The sequence below is a fragment of the Malania oleifera genome, chromosome 7 (genome assembly GCF_029873635.1).
Source record: "Malania oleifera isolate guangnan ecotype guangnan chromosome 7, ASM2987363v1, whole genome shotgun sequence".
NCBI classification, from domain to species: domain Eukaryota; kingdom Viridiplantae; phylum Streptophyta; class Magnoliopsida; order Santalales; family Ximeniaceae; genus Malania; species Malania oleifera.
In genome coordinates this window covers 21,775,456-21,786,902 of record NC_080423.1, presented here as the reverse complement: position 1 = coordinate 21,786,902, position 11,447 = coordinate 21,775,456, and the positions used below count along the sequence as shown (strand labels likewise).

Sequence of the window (11,447 nt, the reverse complement as noted above, 5' to 3'; positions counted from 1 at the left end):
CAAACCTGCATGCTTCCTTTTTCTTTCCCCCATATTTTTGTTCTAAAGAAGTACACTTTGTCAATTATTTTTTCACTTTTTTCTTTTTATAATGAATTTGGATGCATGCATATGCTTTTAAGAGTTTGTGGCTTAGGTATATGCTCTTTAATGGGGAAATCCAAATTCCATGCATGTGGTTTTTGTATCTATGTTTAATTGTTTTGTTGATTTAGTAGAAAAATATTGTTTTTTATCTAGGGTTTTTTTTTTTTTTTTAATGATTACCCATAGTTGTCCTATTCTTCACAGATGGCAAATGAAACACAAGATTGGACACATTTTTATAGCCAATTAGTCTAGTCTAATTCAATCGAAATAATCTTAAGGCCGCTAGCTTGTAATAGGTTCAAATTTAGATAAGAGGGCTAATAAGATTTATCTGGAAATCCTCATTCCCATGAAATTAGGATTGGATGTGAGGCTAATTTTCTAAATCAACCTTATAACAAGGAAAATGAGACCTTTTTTTTTTTTTTTTTTAAAGAATGATAAATTTATTAAAGGAGCGACAAGTAAAAGGTTTAAATCCAATACGTCAACTTGATCAATCTCTCTCTCTCTCTCTCTCTCTCTCTCTCTCTCTCTCTCTCTCTCTCTCTCTCTCTAATCTAAATTCTTTCATTTCTCTCCTTTCGCTTCTTATATGAGTTCTAACTTTGGATTTTCGGAGAGGTTGGTGTGAGATCCTGCAATCAACACCTACATCTACCACTACTCATTCACATTTTTCTTAAAAAAAACCTTGCTTTATTTAAATACAGTCCAATATTATGGATTTTTTAAAAATTAAGAAATTTTAGTAAAGTAAAATCATAAATCCCAAGGTGTGAATTTAGAATAAGGAATTAAAATATGTATAGTATTTTCTATTTTCAATTATATGTTTCAATTAGTGGTAGCAGCATTACAATATAAGTCCTTTTAAGTTGAAAAAAAAAAAGAAGCAAATTGTAAGGCCTTTTTTCCGATGCTATAAATTAATAGGACAAAAATTTACTACTAGCTTATAAATAAATGCTTCTCACTTATTTTTTCACCTTGTCTTGATGTTTTACAATAATTAATTAAGATGATAACTAACGACTAAAACAAAAATAATAATAACAGTCCAATTAGCTAAACAGAAGAAGAGTCGTAGGAGGTGGCTCGTCGGTCCCGACGTCCTCAGCTATTACCAACTTATCAACGATTTGACGCTTCTGCTGCACAGTAGTAGAGAGAGGCTTAGGAGAAGGGGCGGCAATGGTGAGATCGAGGTCAACGTGGGGCGCGGCGGCCGGCGTCTCGTCGTCGAGGCAGCTGGCAGCGTCAGAAATCCTATCGTTGTCGACGGCCGCGCAGGATTTCAACGGCTGGGATGCGTCGTTCATGGAGGCAGAGGGTGGATTTGGATAGGGAGTGGGAAGGGTTTGGTTCAAGCGGTGGTTATTTGGATCAATGCCCATGCTGATGAGCTTTCGCTTGATGTGAGAGTTCCAGTAGTTCTTTACCTCGTTGTCGGTTCTTCCCGGCAATCTACCAGCTATCAGCGACCACCTACCAGCCCATGCACGAACGTTAGACTGCATATATATGTTAATAGTAGTTTCTTTCATTCTTTGCTGAACGTTAGAGTGTATATGTGTTGCAGTAGTATCATTTATTTACGGCTAGCTAGCTAATTAATTAAATTCATACATAGGAAAATTTGTCCTTGGGAGCATCAGTGGTTAGAATTTGTGCTCAATTTAATTTATTGGGCAATTCGGATTCTGTATTCAAATATAGATGCAAAAGAATATAAGATAAGAAATAATGATCAACCTAGCCCCTTTGTACAACAACAACAACAACAACAATAATGGTAAAATTTACTTACATTTTTTCAGAGTTTTGAAAGTGACATTGCACCCATCATGTTTTTCAAAGTACTTTGAAGATTATGCTCTCTTACTTTATAAAGTTAGATATAAAACTTCAATCATGATTTAGTTGTTCAATTCACGGACTTTCTTACAATTAAACTATCTTTGTGATTTTCTTCACATTTGATAATAAATTTATTCACTTGAAGTATTATGTTCTATAACTTGCTTAAACAAATGAGAGTTAGACACACTAAAATATTGTGAGACCCACATAATTGGGCTCATACTTGTCACTTACATGGATCCAAGTGTTTAAGGTAGCATCTTGTGATTCGTGAATTTCAAATCTTGTGTGGATGAACCATTGCTTGTACATATTTCTATATTGCTTGTGTATAAACATATGTAAGTCAAAATGTATATTATTGTAGGTATACGCATGTGTGAATTTGAACATTTTGCATTTCTCTGAATTAGACACATAATAATTAGGCAGGTAGAGTTAGGTTTGTGCATTTCTATGTTAAACTTGAATCTTAAATAGTTTCGGCAGTGCTCGAGTTAGGAAATGTTAGGCTATTCTAGAATATGTTCTACCAACCAGTCATTTATATATAGAGTTAGGTTTGTTCATTTCTATGTTAAACTTGAATCTTAAATAGTTTCAGTAGAGCTCGAGTTAGGAAATGCTAGGCTATGCTAGAATTTGTTCTACCAACCATGATTACGCATCCATAGAAAACATGTACATGTATTTATAGACCCGAGCATGTGCCTAGAACGAGCAAGTCTTGTTAAGAATAAAAGCCTAAATTCAAGCCTACCAATTCCATGAGAATAATTTAATATGCAACAAACACACACACACACACATATATCTATATATAATTTTTTTCACAATTTTAAATTTCATAATATTTCTAATTTTAAATATTTTTTAAATATATTATGGCTTAACCTAGATATTTATAATCTTTTCTTAACCTAATCTAACCTAACATGTCTAATGCTCCGATCAAAAGAGGAAATATCTAAGTACTCATGTTCATGTATGCATATGCCTAGACACAAGTTATGTGGTCATTTTTAGAAATATAAATATAAATATAAATATAAATATTTCAAGTGATAATTATAAATAAATCTATTACCAAATTTGAATAAAAGGGAAAAAAGGCATTTAAATACAAATGAGTTCATAAACTTAGCATTAACTAATGGTAGAAGATTTTAATTTGTCATTAACTAATCAAGGGGTTCTAAATATTTTATTAAAAACACCAAGGGTGCAGTGTAATTTAAAAAAAAAAAAAATCCTAAGACAGTGTCAAGTTGATAAACCCAACATTTCGATTTAAATTTATTATTTTATATCGTTTTAATATTGAGGCCCTATTAAAAAAAAAAAAAAAAAACACTTGGGTACATTTTTAATCGTGTATAATCAACTCACATGCACTTGTAGGGTTTGGTTTGTATTGAGACGTTTAAGCTTCATGAGTTTAAATGGAAAATTGGAAACTAAATTTACAGAATTGCCAAATATTTGGGATAAAAGGTCATTACTTTCCCTTCTTGAGATACAGGAAGAAAATTAAGGAAAAAGAGTTGCATACTACAGGTTGTTCATTAAAATTGTGTTAAGTAGTTAGACTCTACAAAAGTATGCATAGCACGGTTTTCATGAGAGGGAGCATGATATCCTGATGGTACCAAAGTTTTTTTGAATGTTTACTAAGATCCTCTAGGGTTGTTCTCTTAATTAATTTTCAAAATTCATTTACAAATTCCTCTATATTAGAGATCAACTTGTCATTGTTGGGATGAGCTAAAGACTCATATTGAATGATTCTATATGGGTAGTATAACCCTTGAAAGTCATTTCCATTTGAAAGAATGCTACTGTTTAATAAAATTCAGTAGTTAACTAGAATAGGAGAGATAGACTTTGTATACCGGTTGCCAAGGAGGGCGTGGAGCTTGATAATGAGATCTTCTTCGTCTTGTGCAAAGTTTCCCCTCTTAATGTCTGGTCTTAGGTAGTTTATCCATCTCAGCCTACAACTTTTCCCACAACGATGCAGTCCTGATCATCATCCATCCATCCATCAATACACATATACATACATACATACATATATATATATATATATATACATACATATATATATATATATATTCATCAAATTAATTAAATGCAAGAGAACTAATTAGACACGGAGAATGAAGAAGGAGAAGAAGAAGAAGAAGATGATGATGATGATGATGATGAGTAACCGACGATGATGTTATGTAGGGATGTATGTATCTGAACCTGCAGCCTTAGGAAGGGAGCGCCAAGAGCCTTCCCCATGGGATCTTATGTAGTCAATGAGCTTCTGATCTTCTTGCTTGGACCATGCACCCTTGTTGGTCCCTTGTTTATCACAGCACGGCTTCCTCATTCCCCCAAATAAAATTAAGATCTCTCTCTTCAATTAGCAGGTTCTACAACTTCTACCTTCCAGAGAGAGAGAGAGAGAGAGAGAGAGCTCAGACCCAGAAGAAGAAGCGCGCGCACACACACACACATATATGCAATATATATTATTTCTTATACTCATATACTTTTAATGCAATATATGTATAATTTCTGGGTTGGTGATAGCTAATAGAGGCTAAGGGTAAAGAGAAGAAGTTGACCTTGGACCGGTTGTTTCGTCTGTTTAGGTGGGTCACACCCCCTCAGCCCTTCACTGTGCAGCTGTGGGTGTAGCTCTCTCTCTCTCTCTCTCTCTCTCTCTGTATATGTGTGTATGGTCATGCATAGTAGTAGTAGTAGATAAGGTGGCAGGGTGGTGTTGGTGTACGTGTGAGTTCCAATGGTTATTGCTTACCGTTAAGTATGCGTCCCTTTCTTCGCGCGGGTCAACTTCACCAATGCAAGGTAGCTCACAGCATTTTTTTCCTTTTTTAGTTTCCTTCTCAGCCATCCATGCATTGATCCTGTAAATGGATATTGTAGGGCTTCTAGCTCGCGCCCAACCTTGTCTCCAACTCAACCTTGGCTGGTATACCCAATATTAATATTAGGTCCACGAAAATCTATAACTCTCCATCACTCATCCATAATTCTTTTCAAAGGTAATTTGGTTATTTATTCTTTTTATAATTAATTATCTGGTATTTTAGATCTTAGATTTTCCTGCATTGTCTAAACTCATGCAAATATAAGTTAAAATTCAAACTACCAATCAAATGGTGGTTAATATTTTTGCACCCTAAGGAATGGAGGAGAATAGAGAATGGGCAAGTGAAAATTAATTGATGTCCTTGCAAAATAACCTTTTAATTTGTCGTGAAGGCACATCATACACAACCCCCTTAATTAATGTGATTTCAAAATTCATACGTATCTATGTGATGTGTATTACATACTTTCCGTGAGGGCTTTCTATGATATATATTTGTCATCAACTGAATATTTCACATCTTATGAAGGACGTTGCGACATTAGTTGTAACACACCAACTTAACTAATCAACCAAAACTAAATCGCGAATTCACCACATGAATACATTCACAACCATCAGACCCAAAGTATGCAACTCTAAGTAGTAAATAAACAAGTTAAGTGTAAACGCAAGAGTCGTGTGGGGAATGTGAAAACAACACAACACAACACAATTCATTTCATTACGTCTTTATAGGTAATGTGTGTCGTGTAATGAGGAAGACAAGTAGGCCAAACATGTTTACAATTAAAAGGTAACCAATTATAAAATTATTGATGAACATTTACCCTCCTCTAAAGAGTTTTTTTATGCATTCCTAGTCTAACATAAAGAAACATTAATATGACCGAGTAACTCCTTATTTTTTTCCTAGGCATTACTTTACTTAAAATATAATAGGACAAAAGACACTAACTTCTCTTCACTTTTCAAAAATTTTAGGGACCACCCTTGAAGTTTCAAAAATTCTAGGGACTTCCCGATTTGTGTCTTTTTGTGTTGTGAAAATTGAATGCACAGCAGATACAAATGATCTTACAACGCAATACTTAATAGTAAAATATACAGAATCACAATCATGCAAATTATAATGAAAGTAATAACAATGACACAAAGAATTACTTGGTTTGACAATGCTTACATCCATGGGAGCAATCGACAATATAATTTTTACTATCTTGTGTCCAAAGATATGAACATTACAGAGTTACAACATTTATTACAAAGGATTTCCCTCCAAAACCAAACCTGTCCAACATCTCAATTCAAAATTTGAAAACAAACCTTGAGTAACTAAGCCAAATCATCGATGGTTTAATACCGAGAGCAAATAGTTGAAGTAACTGACTCATAATCGTCGACTATTTCACTGCATTGGACCAAATCATCGATGGTTGTAGGGAAACCGTCGATGATTTCCTCATACAAGTTAGCATTCCTAATTTCTTCATGTTTTCTTTTTGTACATGTCTTCCACTCAATATATGAGTCACATATTACAACAATATCTACCTTGGTGAATATACGCCCTTTAGGAGAAAAATTTAAAATATAAACCTCCTGCTCCACCTTGGGACAATAGTTTGGGACTGCCTACTATCTACAATCTGGAGACGAAAACCAAGTCCAAGCAAAGCTTGAACTTGTTCGTGATTGTTTTAACTACTGCCAAAAATCCCGACTCTATTGTAGATAGTACAATTAGAGATTGTACCTTGAATTTCCAACAAATAGGTCTTCCCACAACAACAAACACATATCCTATTGTGGGCCTCTTGTCATTTGAATTCCCTGCATAGTTTGTATCCATAAATCTCACAACTAACGAATCACTTTGTTGCTGCTGAAACACGCCACTACACTATTATATAGGACTTTTGACATATCCCAAACATCACCGTTCGTCCATGGGCACTAAGAGGTATGTTGACTCTTTGAGTCTGATCTCTGTTTTGATGCTGATAAAGCATAAGGTTCTTATGTGTGTTTTTAAGTACTTAAACAGGTTTATATTTTGGCACACACATAAGACAAAGGGAAGATGGAAGCCTGAAGGTCTTACAAGAATACATCAACTTGGTGTATTCCAGTAGAAGAGCGAAGAAGAAGACATTTTCCATTTGATATTGTAAATGAATTTAGTTTTTGGTCTGTAATAATTACATGTCTTGCATGATATGAATGCTATGCTTAAATGACTATAGATAGACCTTACGGACCTAACCTTTCAAGAAAAACCTTTTTCTAAATTATCAAAATCATATAAAAGGTTTTAAAAATGTTTTAAGGTCAAATCAAGGCTAAAAATGATTTTTTACATAGAGCCCGATCAACCAACCACCTCACATTTTTAAAAGCTCAGCCGACTGACCTTCTACTTTTGGTTGTTTAGAAATCCCAGCTGAGCTGCCATCTTAGAAAAAAATAGCATCAGCCAATCGTTATTGTTCACTCAGCTGACTGGTAATTGAGGCTAGCCGACTGAACTAACAAAGGGTTGGGAATTGACTAAGGCCATCCAACCGATCCTTTCCTCATCCAACCGAACCCTTTAGAAATTCAAATCTTTGGCTTGGGTCAGTCGACCGACGATACCCTAGGTTGACCAAACCTCTCAGGTTTTGGTATTTTTTAGCGCCAAAACAAGTTAAAGTTTTAATTAAACAAATTAAAAAATACCCTTTGTGTCCCTAACGGTCATATTTTGGGGGTTCTCTATAAATAGCCCCTCATAACTATTTTCTAAACTAAGGCTTAGATCATAATTCTTCCAAAACATATTGTACTTATGTTGACCTAATTGGTCATAATCCCATTTTGATAATGTCAACTACAGTAGTACTCATGGTTTTCCTTGAGATTGCATGCAGGTTCACTCTACGCATTGAATTGAAAATAGTGTTATATCATGATCGTGTATAATGACCTCAAGGAAGAATAAAGAAGATTATGTTTATTTGTATTTATATTTTTATACTCTTCATTCTGAGTTGTAATTCAATATGGACTATAATATGGTCTGTAATAATCTGCATCATGCATGGTAGGATAGTATGCTCAGGTGGTCGTAGATAGACCATAGGTTCTCACACTTAGTACAAAAAACCCCACTATAGTTCACATGTTATTAGGGGTAAATTTAAAATCAAGGAATGGGCCTTAGGCAAAATTCTTAGAGGCTTCCTACGACCTAACCAAACAAGTCAAATTGTCTCGATCGACCAAAATGTGGATTGGTCAAAAAGTTGACCTAACTTCGGGCGACCGAACCCAAAAAGAACTCCACTGTCCTCGGTCAACCAAACATCCACTCTTACCTTTTCCATCGTCCCCGAGTGCCCAAACTCATAGTTCATTTTACCCTTGGGTGACCGAACTTGGAAGTTCAATAAACTGAATTCTGGTTCAGATGACTGAACCTTGGATAGAATGGAAAATCGCCTCGGTCAGCAAACTAAACCCACATTCAGGCACCCAAACTTCAAAATTCATTTTTCCAGTTGTGTCTATTTGGGGCGACCAAGCCTATGGGCTAGTCAATCGAAACTCTCGGGTTAAAGAAATTATTACCACAGTTAATTAGGGTAAATCAGGGTTAATTTCTTAAACTCATTTAAAACTTTTTTTAATAATTCCTTGTATGTCCCAAACGGTTATAATTTTGGCCTCCTCTATATATATGGGTTCATTTGCAAAAATTAAGAGAGATTAGCATATTTGATTAGCCAAAAACCTCTGTATTTTCAAGATCATATTTTTCATAGTACAAAACCCAAACACTCGTTACTTGTTATTCCTTTGACAAATCCAACTTCCTAAGAGTGTTATTAAGTGATTCATATTGCTAAAACTCTTCTTGTTATAGATTGCTTGTTCTCTTTGTTGAGAGTTATTAGTTAGGGTTTTTTCCCCAATTTAATCAAGAAATCTTTGTGTGGGAAAACCCTTGTAGCTAGTGAGTCTTCGCATCTCTATTGCAAGACTCATCAAGCTTGTGATTTTTGATTTGCAAAATATTTTTCACAAGCTTACATATTGTTTAATATCTCTTGAGCTATTATTGTTGAGAAAATCTTATTTGAGAGATTTTGATTATTCTTATTAATGGAACACTTTGAAGCTTGCTATGATTGATTTACATTGATACTTTGTTTCAAAGATTGTGTGGAAATACACTCTAGGTCTTGATTGCATATTTATATCAGATTGAGTGTTAAACACACGTTGTTAGCCTTGAACATATTTACTATCATTTGTGCTTGCATATTATCTGGACTGTATTGTGGTACATGTTTTCTTGTTAAGAAGCATGTTACTTGTACGTCAAATTTATATTGATTATTGTATTCCAGGAGTTAGCCAGAAGAAGGAGACTTGCCCTCGTAAAGTCTCAAATTGGCTTAAACCCGATTAAAAAAGGTAGATGCACCATCTTGGTAAGGTATTGTATTCGGCATCACTCCACCTGTGAAGTGAGCCTATAGTGGAATCCTTGTACTTGTGAGCCAAGGCGGGGACGTGGGCAGTATTGGTCAAACCCCGATAATATATCTTGTGTTGATTCTATTTTCCACAATTTACTTTATGCACCTGTATGTTTATGTTTATTGTTTAAATATCTCATTAGGATTGTGAATACATAGAAAGACCCTAGGTTTGTGAAATACTACCTGCTAGATTAGTTGAACCTAGGAGAAAATTTTTTTAATCTCCAATTCAACCCTCCCTCCTTTTAGGATTGCACCAAAGTCAACAATTGGTATGAGAGCATTGTTTCCTAAACTTAAACGTTATTTTGTAAAAATATCATGATGGCTGTTGGTAGATCCCCATCTTGTGAGGGAAGGTTAGTTATGATCCCTCGAGTATTTTGCGATGATAATTTCACTGTATGGAAATTTAGGATGACCGTATTTGTTAAAACTTTAAATTGGAGGTTCTGGAAAGAAATTTGTTAGCTCTGGTGTATTCCCAAGAGGGGGATGAATTGGGTATTTAAAATTATCACCTAGGTCAATCGGTTTAACAACAGTATTACTTAATGTAGGGTGTCTATACAATTATAAACACAACCATTCACAATAGTAAAATATAAACATTCATGTGCTAGAATTTAAAATGTCAAAATTAAAAGCACGCACAAGACATGTTATCAGGGTTTGGCCAACTGTGCCTATGTCCCCGCCTCTAGCTCGCAAGCTCGAGGATTTAACTAAAGCCCACTCAATGCGTGGAGCAGCACCGAATAAAATCAGGTCAATTAGCACAAGGCTGACCTCAACCTTTACAAATTCTCCTTGCGGGGCGGAGAAGGCCCTAACAATCCTTACGGGCTGGATTACCGCTCCCTCGGGTCATGCCTGGAAATACAACAGTATTATCTCAATCAAATGGTACAGTAATTATGCTTTCATGTAAAGCAGATATGCACCCAGTACGCGTAGTCACATACACATCAATGATATGAATATAGTGTAAGCTCAGTGATGCAAATAGTTGTGCTATCAACACTCAATATGATATAATCAGCGAAATGCTCAAGAGTGTTCAATACAAGCAATATCTTGGAATTTAAGTAAAGCATAGTTCAGTAGCAAATCAATATTCCAAAGATATGAATCAGATAATCAAACTAGTTCAAGAAGATTTTCTTCAGTGAAATAAGCACAATACTAATTTGAAAATATTTTGCTTGTTGGAAAAATATTTGCACAACAAAAATCAAAGCTATTGGACACTTGGAACAACAATGTAAATATCCTAAGCTCTCTTAGTTTATCCCAACACAAGATTTATAATATCAAAATCTATGGGATAAACCTAAGCTAAACTCCCCAAAAATAATATCACAATCAATCACTCAAATGGGAGTTTTTAGTAAAGTGTAGCAATCACAAGCACTCTAAATATGTTCTCACAATCTTAGAAAATATTAAGGAAGTGAAGATTTGAGAGTATTTGGAAAAAAATTGTATTTTGAAAAGAGATGATTTTTTGGTTAATCAAATTGCAAATTGTTACTAATCCTCACAAATGAGCCTATATTTATAGGCAAGGTAAAATAACCATTTAAGACTTGTTGGAAAATATTAAAAAAGATTCAAAATGATTAAACACACTTAACCCAATTTTACCACAATTAAAATAATTTTAACTCACCGAGGTTCGAGTGGCTAAACAGTGGTTCGATCGCCTGAATAGACATAGTAATAAAAGTCTTTAAATTCAGTTTGGTAGCCCGAGTTTGAGTTTGGTGGCCCGAAACAAAGTCAAAAATATTTCTTCGTAACTTTGGGTGTCCGGTCATAGGTTCGGTAGCACGAACTCGTGTGTTCGGTTGCCCAGGGCTCAATTTGAACTATATCTCTCGGTAGCCCGAGTTGGTGGAATGTCCCTTTCGAAGGGTTCAGGCGCCTGTGGATAGTATGCACAAATATAGTCGATCGCCCAAGAGCCTAAGTCAACTATTGACTTTTCAATAGTTCGGGCGCTCGAGGAGTTTTGAACTCCTAGGGTTCAGTCTCCTGAGCTCTCTCGATTTCCCTAATGATGTTCAATTTGAGTA

General features: G+C 35.0%; 1 protein-coding gene across 1 annotated transcript; it reads right to left on the bottom strand.

Moving 5' to 3' along the window:
* Positions 1-1,049: 1,049 nt before the first annotated feature.
* On the bottom strand, positions 1,050-4,616 carry LOC131159642 (myb-related protein 330-like). The gene is made up of 3 exons (XM_058114689.1): positions 4,204-4,616; positions 3,846-3,975; positions 1,050-1,578 (listed from the first exon to the last, which is right to left on the bottom strand). The coding sequence occupies exons 1-3, from the start codon at positions 4,331-4,333 to the stop codon at positions 1,155-1,157; spliced, it is 684 nt and encodes a 227-aa protein (XP_057970672.1). The 5' UTR covers positions 4,334-4,616; the 3' UTR covers positions 1,050-1,154.
* Positions 4,617-11,447: the final 6,831 nt, after the last annotated feature.